We start from the raw sequence: 15,720 nt of genomic DNA, 5'->3' as shown, positions 1-15,720 counted from the left end.
CTTTGCCAATAAATCTCCATTAGACTTAGACCATATATTTTCAATTAAAATATGTTTTGCTTGTGCAAGAAAAAACATCCTGAAACTGAAAAAGTCCTTCCCATAGTTATTTATAGTTACTAAAATTAACAAGAGATATTGTTTACATTTACAGAGAGAAAGAGATAGCACACGCACAAGAGCGAGCTAGCAAACTTATTGTTTTAAGAGGTTTAATGGGCAAGATTTAATGGACAGAGATCTAAAACAATGTCCTGTAGAAGGACCTCACTTTTTGAGATTCAAACTTAATGGCTCAGCCCACAGTGTAAGGAAATGTTCTCTCCTTCTACTGCTTCCCTTCCTTGCACAGGTCTCAAACATTAACGCTTTACTTCTGATAAGATTCATAAATTTTCATTTGTTTCCAGTTAGGAACACTGAAACTTTAAATTGCTGTATAATATTGCTAACCTGTTTTAGAACAACGTCAAGACATAAACTCTTAAGCTTCTGATGTATGGAAGGAGCTTTTCCTTTTAAAACAATACAATATTGACATTCTTAATATGAATTAGCAAGTATTCTGCGTCACTATCAGTATTCACCTGCTAATGGCACATCTACATATGCTATTTTAACATTCACTAACTCTGAAGGAGAGAATTTCAGTACATAAATAGTACATCGCCTTCGCAGTTTGTACATTTGTTTTCAAAGTAGACTTTGAAGACTTTATACCAAAAATAAGCAGAAAAGCAAATAAAGAATGTATTCTCACTCGAGTAAGACAACAGAATCTCACAAGAGACCAGATTTCATACCTGTTGGGACTAGGATCAACACCACTACTGATTCCAAAAGAATTTAATCATAAACTTTTTACTCAAGCAAAATTCCTCTGGACTTCAGTGGAATTTCTGTTTGAATAATGATTGCTGGATCAGATCTTTGTATAAGGCACATATATTTAATTTTATAGGAATTTCATGGAAGTTTTTTGTTACCTTGGCGAGTTCATCTCATTTTATTTATAATGAAGGTTCCATATGCTTCAGCTCAAAACAAGAGACTATGAGAAGCAGACTCAGTCCATGATTTTCTTCAAATTCAAAGGCAAATAATTATTTTTTTAAGTAGATGAGAATAAATGTGAACAGTAATAAGTCTTGTGTGGAGTTGTACGTGAATGAGCAACTGAGTCTGTAAATGTTTCTCGTTAAAATTTGCTTCTATAACACATGGATGTGAGCAGCAAATAGAAAAACAGCATTGTATATAATATAAAAAAGAATTGGAAAATAAAGTCCACTGTTTTCAGATAACAATATTGTGGCCCTAAAATACTAAATTCCACTATACTATTGCCAATTTTGAGAATTGTAATGTATTATAAAAGTCAATAAAACTTGCTATTTTGGTTTTGTTTACAATACCTTCAGCCACAATAAATGCTCTATTTGTCAGGCTGCCATGAGCTTATTCTATAGAAAGCCTGCACAAAATAGGAAAATAGCCAATAACATACACGAACAAAACAGGGTGGCTTTTATTAGAGCAGATGCCCTTTTATTTAATACCCAAATATTACATTCAGTCTTGCAGAGAGTCTTTATTTAAACAGACCTTGTACAAAGTCTGGCAAATTTTCTCAACTTCAAAGAAAGCCCTGCTGCCTTCTGAATCACATTCATACCTCTTGCTCTCACTTTCAAATGTTCTGTAGGACAATGTCCTCCATACATCCTCTAATTTCTACTTTTCCCCTATGGCTTCCATCAGAACATATGCTTTTGAGGAGTGTGCTTAGCGGCTTCCTCTGTCTCACAAAGCGTTCTGATTTTTTTTTTTTTTTTTTTTTGGCAAGCATTATATAAATTGCCATTGTATCTTCTGGCTTTTTTTTGGGGGGGGGGGGGGGGAGAATACGATCAAGACTCAAGGCTGAATGAACATGGCTATTTGTAACAATGAAGAAATTACTTAATCTTGGTCAAACCTATGATTAAGCACGGAGGAGAAAAAAAAAGAAAAAAAGAAAAACTTCCCCTTTTTCTGTGAAAGACAGTAGCAATCTTCTGCATACTGCTGAAGTAAATCACATAGTATTAGCAGTGCCAAACCTTTTACCTTAGCAAAGGTAGACATGAAGGGGTGAAGAAAATTTAAGTAACATACTATAAGTGAGCAAATTATAAAATTCTGGCCTGCCTGTTCCATCTATCTGGCTAGTGATCTACAAACACTTTTATACTTTCAACACAATTTCTTCAACTGTTCTTTTCCTTCCCCTTTTTCTGGTTTCATTTTCAACTCACTTTTGCTTATCTATACTACTAACATTATGGACTTGATCCTACATTCAATAAATATTTAAAAACCACTATCTTGTTTTTCTTCTAATAGCAGGAAGCTGTTGTCATGGTGTCTTACTCTCAAAAGCTGCTATGGAATTCGACAGTTCCAAGACTTAGCTCTCTCTCTTGTCTGAAAAGGTTTCACTCAAAATATTCTCCTTGCCATATGACTAACACTATGAGTAAGAAAAATCAGTATATAATTATATACATACAACTGTAGGTATGTATCTCCAAACCCACTGGGATGCTTATCTATCATTTCAACAGGAATTCAAAGTCTTCTAGCCAGCACATTCAACCTGCAGATAAAAGATGAACTTCTGACTAAGTTTTCCTTCCACTATCCAACATGGTAATTACTAAAAGAATTTTCCCACATATTCCTTCACTTCTCAAATATGTCTCTCTACCTCCACTCTACCAGTAAATACCTATTGCGTTGATTTATCTTGCTAAAACTATTAGATTGCATCCAATAATTACGGCAAAACCTCAATTTTAGTTCATAAATTATTGAATTAATTCTACAAAAAGCTACAAAACCAAAATGTTATTCAAATCTTGAATCCTCAATTAAAAAGAGTAGTCTAATCTGCTAAGCAACTTTACCCTGCTACAGACTGATGGGGGAAAAAGGAAAATTTTCTACATCAGCAGGTATTTCCAAAACTACACCTAAAAAGACAATCAAAATCCCATCAACAGAATATGTCCATCAATTATTATATGAGAGAACTACCTCTTCATCTTAGATTACTTATGTTTAAGTTAGGTACACTGAAGAAATTTACTTCATAAAATCTCACTAATTTAGTACAGACATTGGGTAAAAATCAAACTTAAAACTGAGGATTGCCTATCTAACATCCTTGTTAGCAACAAATGCACTTTGAAAAATGCAGAAGTCTGTTTTGTGATAAATCATTCACATACCATACCAAGAGACTTCCCAAAAAGTTGGTAAGTGGCATAATTCAGGAAAGGGGCAGAGCATAGACTACATAGGAAATAAAGAAGAAAATGAATTAAATATTAAAATAAATTATGACATTCAGAAAGATGAATACTAATACTTTCTGGAATCCAAATGAAATGAGATATACAAAATAGTTTAAAAATAAATATTACTCAGCAACACTGTAACACCACAAAACATATAGGAACGGACACAGCACAAGACCTAAAAAGGTTAGCTAGCATTAATTGGAATCAAAATAACTAACCTGGTCTTAATTTACACTATTTATTATTTGGACTAAGGATTATGTGTAAAAACTTTTATTCTAGAACCAAAATAACTGAAGACTGAGAATTAAGGCTGGTTCAATTATTTCTAGCGTGTGTGTGTGTGTGTGCGCATGTATGTGTGTATAAGCACATGTGTGTACAGAAAATGGAGCACAGAAGAACTTCAATCCAGATGGCACTCAGATTCTGAGTCAGAGTTATGACTTATTCAGAGTATCAGCTTGCATTTGTTGTTGAAATGTAAATGCTGGAAATATTATTAGATCCTTTCGGAATACTGCTATAATTTCATCCAGCTACAACTGGGCTCAACTTTTTGGTTTCCCCCCAAATATATACGCCTATAACCATCTTTCCTTTTTGTTTCCAGCACTAACTTTCCTTCATATTTTTCATTCACTGAATGAGCCATGAAAGAAGATAAACAAAGCTGTTACAGATCCTCCAGATTTTTAACATTTCTGAGCCTTTGAGAAACACATCCATCACTACTTTTCCTACTTTTAACTACCGCTTTTAGGAAAGTAGTTTTTTCTCTTAGTCTACACCACAGTATTTTGATAATTTCTTTTACAGTCAGACATTTCAAACACTATTTACAGTTTTATCACTTCAAGTCAGGTATCTAAAATGCACTTTGCTGGCTTAAATTTAAGACTCAAAATCTGTAAATAGTGTTTATACTTTATTATGCTTTGTATAATTATTTTTTAAAAGGCACAGGTTGTTAACAAGCATGATTGTCATGGGCTCAGTGCTATCTATTTACTAGTAGTTGTTTGCTTATATAGAATTCAAGTTGCATTTGAAGACATCTACTTGAGAGCCTGTCTCTTGCTTATACTGCTACAGAGAGGACATGGCAGAGGCAATCAAAAGGGATGCCTTTCCATATAAAACAGGGAGGCTGCCAAGAAGGAATTCACATTACTTTGGAGGAAGTCACAGCATTTTCATCACTTTCAGGAAGCTCAGGAGTGAAAAAGAACTTTAAGCACTTACTATAAAGGGGTACTGATAGAGCTCAATCTTTTTTTGTGTGTGTAGGGGCTACGATGAGTTATTTGTGACTATCTTATATGATTGTTGGAATCAGAAGAAAAGCACCTTCAATAAGGTCAAGATACTTTTACTGTACTGTGCTCAAATAAATATTTTCCTCAGTGGTGCTCGCAATTTGAAAGGGAGTGGGATAATAGAGAAACCAGGGAGAAGGGGAATTAAGTCACAAATCAAAAAAAAAAAATCCTCCAACAAAATTTCAGTAAGGAATAATAACTAAACTTAAAAAATAAACCCTCAAGTTTTAACATTCCAGACAAGCATTGCATCTTAAGTCAGCTCTCCAGGAAATGTAATAAAGGGAATGGAATTAGAGGACAACAAGTACTAAGTGAATGCTGATGAAAGAAGTAACATCACGGTAAAAGCTAATGGAAATCCATTCTTGTAATACTGTGTCTGTTCATTTAGCACATAAAAGAAAAAAGACTAATCACAGATATTAAGAAAAATTACTAAAATAATTGTAGCAAGTTAAAATCTTAATAAATGGACTTTTTTTATTCCATAGTAATTTGAAAATTTGTTTTAGATTTTATATTATGCTTTGCTAGATCATCAGTGGTATTAAGGCTAATGAAAACTGTAACTGAGTAGAAATCACTATAAAATAGATATATGCTTTAAAAACAACACTTTGATTGATTATCATTTAAATCTAAACTGCAAAAGCCATAGAGGTGTACTTATTTTGCAACAGCAGACAAAAAAAAAGAAAAAAATCCCACAACAACTGTGAAGCGTTTATCAGGATGCATTAGAAAAACCAGGATCTTACTACAAAAATAGAACCATGACAGAAATCTAATAAGACTTGAATATTTATGCTAAGTACATCTCCAACAGAGTAGTGTTTTCTGAGCTTTTCAAACACTTAAAAAAAGCTCTACAAAATCTCTCAGCATCTGGAGCCTGTATAGCACAATAGATGAAAATTCTAGTTTTCATCTCTAGAGACAAGAGCTTGAGCAGAACAAGTGAAAAGAGCCTCGCCATTTCTAACTATGGTGGTGTCAACAGCGACACCAATATACAAAGCTATTGTCATTCAAGCCAAATGATGGGCACTTCTGCACCAAGACATAAAGACCTTGAACTAGCACCCTGCAGACGCTCTGGCTGAGGTCTCTGGATAAGACCTAGAAAATGACCATCTGAACCACATCTGGATCCAACTGTTTCAGGAATTTTCACTTTTAAGAATGTGAAAAATCATCAGTTTCAGAAAGAAAGAGAAAGGACACTGAATGACGGTGTGTACAGAATTTTCATTAGGAGACTACATTAAATATACTGCTTTATTTCATTAGATCTTGTACCTGAGCAAGTTTATTAGAACATAAGATGTACAAATCCTATCATCAGGCCTCTGCCTGAAAACTTTATTTCAGGAAGTATTTTTTTAAATTCACATATTTTTTAAGGTGTCAAAAGTAAGGGAAAAAAAACAACAGGAAATGGATTATTTTTCCCTAACATGTTTTTGAAGATGCAATGAGTTTGTAGATATGTTTCTTCCAAATTAAAAAAAAAGGAAAAAAAAGAAAAAAAGCTGATTGTCACACACCCCACAGTCTTCCTAAGAATTCTACATCAGCTGGTAGCCTTCACTTCTCATACCTCTTTACTAAAAAAGCACTAGGGAATTGCTGACAGGGTTCAGCATTGTGTAGAATATTAAATATCTTTTTTGCAATACCCTAGTGACTCTTGAGTCTGTCTCTTACAGCACCATATGTACAGCTGTGTTGGAAAGAGGAAGCTATTAAATATATTAAAAAGTAGAAATATTACCAATAGACACTTCATCAAATAACTGGATCTCATTTATCCCCAAACAAAGCAAGAAATGTTAAGGTTACATCAACATAAGAAAATAACTCTGGATTTAATAACACCACAAGCCTGTTGAACATATTTGAAAGTAAAAACATTGCTTAATAGAACAGATTAGTGTTTCTGAAACAATGAATATGGCTTTCAAGTATCAGAATTCTTTGGTAATAAAGATATTGGATTTGGTCTTGAAAGGCACTGGGTATCTCAGTTCCACACCACAGTCATAGCTAAATGATCTTCAGGTCTAAAAATACTACATTTATTTTACTGCCAATTTAGGACTCAAAAAAATTTGTACCAAAAAGGATTTAATTAAAGGAAAAAAAGGAAGCAAAAGCATTTGAGATCACATTTGCGTATATATTCCAAAAAGTTTGCCCTCCTCTTACATATATGTATAAATATTGCATCCACAGATCTTCAACTAATGTTTAAAGAAAACAATAACATACGTGCACTGCATGAAGACATAAAAACAGATAATCATGATAATTTTTCAAAATCAGCTAAATGCTTAAAGACTGAAAATTATTTTTTTCCAAAAACAAATTAGGGACACACTTTTCTAGGTTTCTAGGCACCTAAACATGCTGATATTAAAACTAGTTTTTCAATAGTTTCTATCTCACAGGAATTTAAATGGGCATTGAATGAATATGTGGTGCCAAAAATCCCACTAACTGCCTATCTACACTTTTACACATATGTAAGACTTTTACAAGTATGGCAGTTAGGCCCTAGAAGCCTAAGACTCATCAACTTTTAATAAGATTTGCAGTCTTAAACGCTCAAGTAACTTCTGAAAACAGGACTTAGGCTGTTTGTAGAATTTTCCCCATAGGCCCCAACCTTCTAAACTATAGCTTGCAGGCAGCATGGCATTCTCATGGAGCCTTAGGAATTTCAGAGGTGGTCTAGGGAAGTACAGTTGCACATTTATATAGAATATCATATGGCGTGATGTCTTCTTTCACACTTCAGAGAAAGAAAAGAAAAAGAACATATGAAGTCATGCTAACTACAACTTCAAATAAAGAAATATTGAAAATATTTGAATGTATAATCAGCTCTCATAAGAACTATGTTAATTACGCCAGTTACAAATTTTTGCAATAGTTTTGTAACATTCCAACATCACTTTCAGTCAACTGATGCAAAAGTATATGGTTCCATAATTGGAAAGTCATTCTGTTTTTCACAACAATATTAGAATAATTCACATTTTTTGCTCCAACTTATGGGTACTGTCTTTTTACTATCTTATGGGTATTATTTTTTTACTGAGTTTTTGGATTCTGTATCATTTTATGCCATTCATTCACTTTTTTTTCTGCAGACTAGATAGGTGTTTAAGCCAAAGCAGTTCCCTACTGAATTGTAAGATAAATATTTTTAATCATGAATTATAATTAAGATGTATGTCTAAAGAGCAATGAACTCTCTTGAATCAAATGTGAACAGAAATTAAGACCCAAAGGCTACAAGCAATACTATGTATTTCATAAAGGTAACTGTACCGCTACTGGACTGTTCTTAAAAAGATGAGCAATTTAAAAGCATATTTCTTCACACCATGAACCCACAAGAGATTCTGTAAGGGCACATGGCTCCCTACTCTATGGTTAGTGAATATATAGCTTTACTAAAAATCTGGAGGCAGAGGAGGGGAAAAGGGCAAAGGCAGCTTTGACCTATGTTTGGTCTTCAGCCCTAATAACTGCTGCACAAAGGCAGATCTGGGTTTTTGAGATGGTTCCTGCAGAAATAACAAGTGCAGTTCAGGCTCTAATCAACAAAATCTGCCTAGTGTTGCTGTAATGATTACTGCCTCCAACTGTCTGCTCTGACACTCTGCTACAGGGCTATGCCTCCACAGCAGAGTCAGCAAAAGATAAAATATGCCAGCATCTTAGTCACATCAATGCGAAGTCCAGCATCTTAACGTAAACCCACCATCACTAACAGCTTCAGCAGAGATACCAGACTTTAATTTTAACAGCTGACATGTGGGCATAGGTTCGTTTCTGTCAACACTGCTGAAGAGACATTAACCTCTAGACAAAAAGGGGGAAAAGACACCTGGGCAGAAACTTTGAACCACTGCAGAAAGATTTGTCAGCATTTATATGTCATTCGGTAAAGATAAATAGCTTAGAGGTCTCCATGCTGTTCTTGTACTACTTCTTTGGGACAAGTGTAACAAAAACAAGTATGGGGACAAAACAAATATGAGTACTGTAGAGGCACAGGTGTGCTGCAGTATATTATACCTATACAGTTTATTCCCATATACTTCAGAAAACAACTTGTTTGAGTACTGGACACACTAGAGATTATAACAATTTCTCTACTTTAGTTGAAAAATAGATTCACAAAAAAAAAGGTAGATACATTTACTGCACAGCCTAATAAATTGCTGTGATTATTATATTTTTTTCTTTTTGCATTCTGTCAGAATTTGCTGGTAAATCACAATTTTATTAGACAAAAGATCATGTAGGTGATGATGGAGGCTACTACAATAGCATCAATTTTTCTTCAGTCTTCTCTGTAGAGGCCTGCTCTACGAGCAGCTAGCAGGATCATAGTCTAATTGAGATCACAAGAGTACTAAACTACTGTGGTAAGCCTTCATTTAGTCAGTTACTAACCACTAAAATGTAAATAAAAAAATACTTAAAGACATTTGGTTACAGTAACTGAAGAAAAACAGTTTTTGACAGAACGATGCCGGGCTTCCTGCGAGTCTGTGTCTCATACATGGTTCAAACTGAGGTTCAAGTTGAATGCAGATACAGCACTGGACAGAATGAAAAAGTCTTTAGAAAAACAGACAGTAATGAGACCATTGACAAAAAATGTTAATGTTATTGGTAGTCCTTCTCTATGCGGGCTGACCACTGTGATTACAGGAAACTTCTCTTTAGAGGGTCAGTCTGCAAAGACATAATTGTTTATGCCATGGACTCAGAATAAATTGTAGTACAAAGAATTATCCTATTTTCATTTCAAAGTACTTTGATTAAAAAAAAAAAAAAAGAAAGGCAAGCATACAAGGAATAAAAATTATAATGAAAGGAATCTATCACTTACTCTGTTTTCCTTCTTTGCTTGTCCTCAAATATATCATTCAGATTTACTGCCACCTGTCCCAAAAACTTATCCAGCCCCACCAATGACCTGTGCATGACAATCAGGTACAGGACATATTTTTCTGGATTCTCCTGCAGGAGTAATCCAGGGAGCTCAAAGGAGGCCTCTTCTTTCCAAACTGGATCCAGGGTCTTCTCAGCCACCGAGGTGGAATACTTCTCCTTGCCCAGCTGAATGATCGTGTAAGCATCGTTGGTGCCACTTTTGCCTTTGGGCTTCAGACCTTTGGCTTGGAGGACTGTAACTTGCACGTGAGTGGGGAACCACTTCTGGGCTTGCTCTGCCAACATCATCTTTGGAGCACTCGGTGGCAGCAGTACCACCACCACGGTCTGCGAGTCCTCGTGGACAGGGCACTCGGCGTGCACACACCTGCCAACGTCTCAGGGGCTTCCTTTCGCCATGCGCCCCTCGACACGCGAGACAGCGACCGTCCCCCTAGCGCTCCCCGGCCCCACGGGCCCCCGCCCGCCGCCCCATGGCGCTGCCGCAGGCCCCGCGCCAGCCCCGCTCGGGCCGCCTCGCCTCGGTTTCCCCCGCGGCGGCGGCCGCGGAGCTTCCCCGCCGCAAGCCTGCGCGGGCCGGGCCGGGCTCAGCGCTCCCCGCCGGCGCGGCGCCCCCACTCGCCCGAGGACGGGGCCCGCGCCGCCGCCCTGCCTCCCCGCGGCATGCCCCGGGCAGGCCCTGCCGCCGCCGGCCCCGCAGGCCTCCCCGGCCCCTTACGCTCTGGGTGCCGCGGGCGGCGGGCCGGCAGGGCGCCCCGCCGCCGCTCCTCGCTGCGGTGTCGGCCGCGCCGGCGCAGCCGCCTGCCCGCCCGCCCTGCCTCGCTCAGGCTCTCGCCGCGCGCCCGCGCCGCCCGGCCTCACGGGCCGGCTCCGCCGCTTCCGCCTTCCCCATGCTGCCAGGCAGCGGCGGCCTCCGCGGCGGTCAGAGGGCGGAGGGCAGGGTTCAGCCCCGCCGCCGCCGCGGTGCCCGCCTCGCTCAGCTCCGCGGCGCGGCCGGGCTGCGGCGGCCGGGGCCGGGGCCCCCGCGGCCGGGAGCGGAGTTTGCGGGGAGCCCTCCAGCTGAGCGAAACGTTGTGTTAACGCGTGGTTGCTTTTTACTCGTCTTCAGAGGGGAGAGAGATCCCTGCTGGAGCGGTGGTGAGGAGGGAGCTTGTACCTAGGTGGGTTTTATTGCCGTTTCTGGCAAGGCAAAGGAGCCCCCCCCAAAATCTGGCGTAGAGGAGGGTGTGAGAAGCTCCCCCAAAGGAGCCCAAACCATAGTGCGTGTTTCAGAGCGCAGATACCACCGTCTGGTCTTCGGTAGGGCCCTGCGATGAGGCGGTCGCTGGTGTGCTGGGGAACAGGCCCGAGTCTGCTGCCTGCCTTGGTGCAGGCTGTTTCAGGAAATTCTGGTGGTGCTTTATTTTTTGCCCCACCCACTCATCTGCCCTGGCAATCCTGTTTATTTTAAATGGAAAAGCAAAAATAATTGTTAGATGTTTTGAGAATACACAATTTGGAGGCTGTTACACCTGGAGGCTACGTATGTGTGTACACATGTACCTATAAGCAAAGTCACCGGTATTAGCTTTGTTCCTACAGAAAAGAAGAAAAGCTCACACAGAATTATAGTTACAAAACTCTATATCCCACCTGTGCAAACCATAAGAAGCAAGGAAATTAGCAGCCAAGACAGACAATACCTCATCTACCACTCCTGAGTCTCTAGTTCATGGCTCATGGGTTAGGAAGCAAGAAAAATCTGGGAGACCTTCTGATACTGCTCAGAGCTACAGGAAATTAAAACGTTATAGCTGGAGGCCATCAGGGAGAGCAAAATACGATGTTGCCCAAAACACAATGCTGAGAGAGTTATTGTCCAAGGTCAGAAGAGGTTGGGGACCACTGGTCTACACCTAGTCATTAGTTTCCCTTTACAGTCTCAGACTCCAAACTCATATTATCTCTGTATATAATTTAAAAAACTATTTGGATGACCCTTAAGTTTTGACTGTGAACTGGACTTTTGTCTGCATACGCTGATAATTAATACAGTGTTGGCATGTCTCTCTTTTACATTGTATCTGATTTTTGTTCATTTTGGAAAACACAAGGTCTAGTTGTAAATAATAACTTCAGAACAGTTCTTGGTATCATATTTAGGAAAAAAATGTGAATTTATTATGTAGAGCAGTGATTTCTAAAAGAGTTTAAATTGTATGGTTATCTGCATGTGTGCAGATTGGTGAGTTATACTAATGGTCAGATTAAGTCTGCATATCAACTCTTTGGTGTAAATCACCTTCCCCCTTACCTGAAAATTTCTTGCCCTTCTCTCCAGCTGTCATATCAAGTATCTTTCCCAAATGTTTGGCAATGTGTTACAGAAGTAACACAGAAGGTGACACAGAAGGTGAATTGCTGTGTTGGGGAAAGAGTAGTAGCATTTGAGGGAAGGGGTTGGAAGAGCTAGAAAGGATTATGACAATGGAGGAAACTGAGGCAATGGGGGTAATTCATTGGATTCTTGTTAGAAACCAGTAAGACACACGTAAGTCACATTATTTCTTAAATGAACTTTACCACATACTAATTCTGTTCTAATAGAATATTCTTCACTGCACTAAATATAAGCCAGATGTGATTAACATATCAAATTAAAACAAGAAATGAATTTTAGATAGGCAGAATGTATTTATTTAATCTATGTCAAACATCATGTCTTGCATGCTGTGTCTTAGGAAAAGTTTTATGGATTATGGATAATGGGTAGAACTTCTTTTTCCTGTCTTTTATTGGTGTTCTATCATTTCTCATTATTGTTTGTTTCTAAATTGGGGCTAACTTGAAGCTTTGTCTGTCACCTGCTGCTCAGGGGAAGGTGAAAGAACTTTTGTACATACAAATACTATCAACACAAAATGCAATCTGTCTTTCCTACTTTCAAAATCAGTTACAAATTATCAATCCTCTACCATTTAGCAATCTGTCATGTGATAATAATAGAGTGGTGACTTTCTCCCTCTTTTCCCTCCCTCTCTCTGCTCATTGATGGAACAGGCATTGGGAATACACCCTCTCACTCCCCCAACCCAGCGTTTGAAGTGAATTCCACTCAAAAATGTGCAGTATGCATCTTACTCCCTCCTATACTCCTCTAAGGTCAAGTTGCAATCAGCCTTTTGATTGCATCCTCTTTAGAATAGGGACATTGTCTTCTTCTTGCATGTAACATGCAATAAGATTGGCAAAACACCTCAGCTGAATAATGATCTCTCCAGCAACATCATGTTATCCCTGGCACCAAGTTAGAGCATTAATCCAGAAACAACTGAGCTTTCCATTTACTCGGTCACCGGTACCACTCAATGGCTGTATACACTGTGAGTTTTGCTTGTCACTGTCCTTGATGATTTAGTAAATATCACACCAGAAAGTCCATTTTGTTTTCTGTGCACCGTTTTGGTTATGAGACTGTACTGTTCCTTTGCTTTTGTTTTTTCTCCCTATGGTGAGACCAAGCACTGTAGATGCAGGACAAACAGTGCAGGAATATCAGCGGTCATTAATATTAAATACCTTACCGTAACACTACAGTGGGAATGCTAATGAGGATGACTCATGATCTTTGAGAAACCATTTCTTCTGTTTGAATTTGAAGTGGGCACTAACCAAACAACAGTTCACTTGGGAAGGGGAAGGATACTGTGAAGCTGATGGAGATGATGGACAAATTGTGTTCCCACTGTCTCTTCACTGACCAGAATAAGCAGACAAAAATAGGTACAAGTGAAAAAGTGCTAGAACTCTGAAAGAGCTAATTAAATCTCAAAGAACACTTAGGTAAGGGGAGGAATTTTTCTGAGATTCTATTTTGGCAAAATCTGTAATTCATGCTTTCTCTGTGAAAAGGACTCATGGCTTTTTATGTGCCAAGGCCACCATATTTCTTTGTTAGCTCATGTTGTCAAAATGCGTCCCAAATGTTTTTTTTTTTTTTTTTTTTTTTTTTTTTTTAGGAAGGAATAGCTAAGTGGACTGACAAGGTGAGAGGAGAGAGACAGGGAAAATATCTACAACTGGAGGACAGGGAGGGATGGAGCCAGCAACAGCATAGGACACAGTACAAATCAAAACTGTAAAAAATTTTCTGAGGCCAAAGCTTCCAGCTTTGATGGTTTCTTCTTCAGCAGCAAGAAGTCTGGGCTTGTTTTTCTCAGCTGTCTTTCTACAAAGCTACACAGATGGCGGGAGGATGGAGGAAGAGACAAGGCAGGGAAGGATATAGGAGCTACCAAGTGTCCTCAGAGAGAAATCCTCTATTACAATGCAGTTCTCAAGGGAGCTGCTTTTGAATGCAAGTTCTGGAGTTAACATTTTGAACTCTTAATCTTCCAAGAGAAACAAAGGACTTAAAAAATCATAGTAGGATATCCTCAGAACAATTGGATTTAGACAGAAAGCAAAATATAATAATGAGAATGAGTTTTAAAAGTTATTGTTTATCACAGAATAACAGTGAATATCTGTGGTCTATTTAATATGGAACCTTAATCCCCATGTGTGCCATCTATCTCCATTACATGTTCTTCCAGGCATTTCTGGCCTAAGAAATCCATTTTGATTTTCCTTTTTTTTTTTAAGGGGGAATTCTAAGAATTACAGTGGATTTCTGTCAATTTCAGTAATTTGAAATACCCTCTTAACTCTCATTCTTTGAGCCAACAGTACATCTGATTAAATATCAGGCTTGATATTCTGGCTGCCCTTGCAAAATAAAATGCAAGATAATCTTTTAGCCTATCCCACTCTGAGGCAATTCTATCCTCTGCTTTTCATTTTCAATTGCATGCAGAAACATAGTTGCTAAAGAGGATCAGAGTAGTTGTACTTACAGAGGTAAACTGTAGCAGATAATTTGATAATTTAATTTCTCCCTGATTTCTGTCTGTGAAGTAGGAAGCATTTTGCTATTTTTGAAAATGCCATCTCTTCTTTGAAATTATTTACTGATTAATTCTTTGTTGGCAGATCTCTGATGACGTGTTTTGAACATTATGTGGTTGTGAGGCACAGGCTGATTTTTTCTAGAAACATAACAAGTTTCTGCTTTCTGGAAAACTGACTATAACTTTCAATAGCTGTTGCAACTGTCCAGACCGCATGTTCTCTGGAGAGACTGTGCAAATTTTGACACAGAACATTATTGGTTGGTAACTTTAAACTAACTTTCACTGTTTTTCTTAATTAATGACTTCTTTAGGAATTTGCTAGAATTAATTGATTTCCAAAGCCAAACAGCTGGGCTCAAACCCACAGGAATAATTTTCACTGTAAAGTTTTTATCAAGCTGGTAGTAGCTACTGGTTTTGTCTGCTTTCTTGCTTTGAAAAGAATTCATTAAGATGCAAGTGTTCTGATGTAAATAGTAGAAGCCAGATGAACGTCATATTTCTGTCTTGGACCCCCAAGTGTTCTTGGTTTTCTGAGGCTGAATGAGTTAGACACTTTCTGACTCTTTATGCTCCCTTGTACCTTTCTGTACAAGAGTGCAAGTACCTTGCACTCTTACAGTGCACCTCCACAAAAGCATACTCTTGTCATCCAGTTGCCTTTGACCTCAGCATTAGGGCTGAATCTTCTCTGGTAAGTCTTTACAACCATACACATTTTCTTACCAGTGCTATGTTCTCAGGCATCACCACTATCATTGCTTCTGTGCCGTTGTTCTCTCTTAAGTGCATATGCGTTTTTCCTCCTACTGTTTATTCTGCTGTCTGTTTAGAATGTAATTTCTGTCTTCCACCTTCTTCATGGGTTTTCTTGCACTGTTTCAATAATCAGGATCATACAACCAAAAGCAAAGGAAATGTGTTTTTGAAGAGAGGGAGGGGAATTTGGAACAAAACAAGTTTCCATGGAATTCTCTGTTGTTTTGATAAAAACGTGGTACTTTTTAACTAGAAATCTGCAGTCACAGATACAGTGGAACTGAGTGTTTTATCAAGACTTCAAATAAATAACAGGTACCATTACGAGTTTTGGAAGCAGTATCTTTTTGTTCATTTTTAGTTGAGTTTGTTTCACAACCTTTC

At 38.3% G+C, this 15,720-nt stretch overlaps 1 protein-coding gene across 1 annotated transcript in view; it reads right to left on the bottom strand.

The window, feature by feature from the left end:
• Positions 1-10,085, bottom strand: part of RAB11FIP2 (RAB11 family interacting protein 2) — a 35,959-nt gene extending 25,874 nt beyond the window's left edge. Inside the window, exon 1 of the mRNA XM_062580252.1 lies at positions 9,582-10,085. Coding sequence (XP_062436236.1) covers positions 9,582-9,934 — 353 coding nt within the window. The 5' untranslated portion in view covers positions 9,935-10,085. The remainder of the gene's footprint in view (positions 1-9,581) is intronic.
• Between the last annotated feature and the right edge of the window lie 5,635 nt (positions 10,086-15,720).

The sequence above is a fragment of the Rhea pennata genome, chromosome 7 (assembly GCF_028389875.1).
Source record: "Rhea pennata isolate bPtePen1 chromosome 7, bPtePen1.pri, whole genome shotgun sequence".
In the NCBI taxonomy this organism is placed as follows: domain Eukaryota; kingdom Metazoa; phylum Chordata; class Aves; order Rheiformes; family Rheidae; genus Rhea; species Rhea pennata.
The sequence above is the reverse complement of the archived record's forward strand: the minus strand, read 5'-3'. Positions and strand labels throughout refer to the sequence as shown.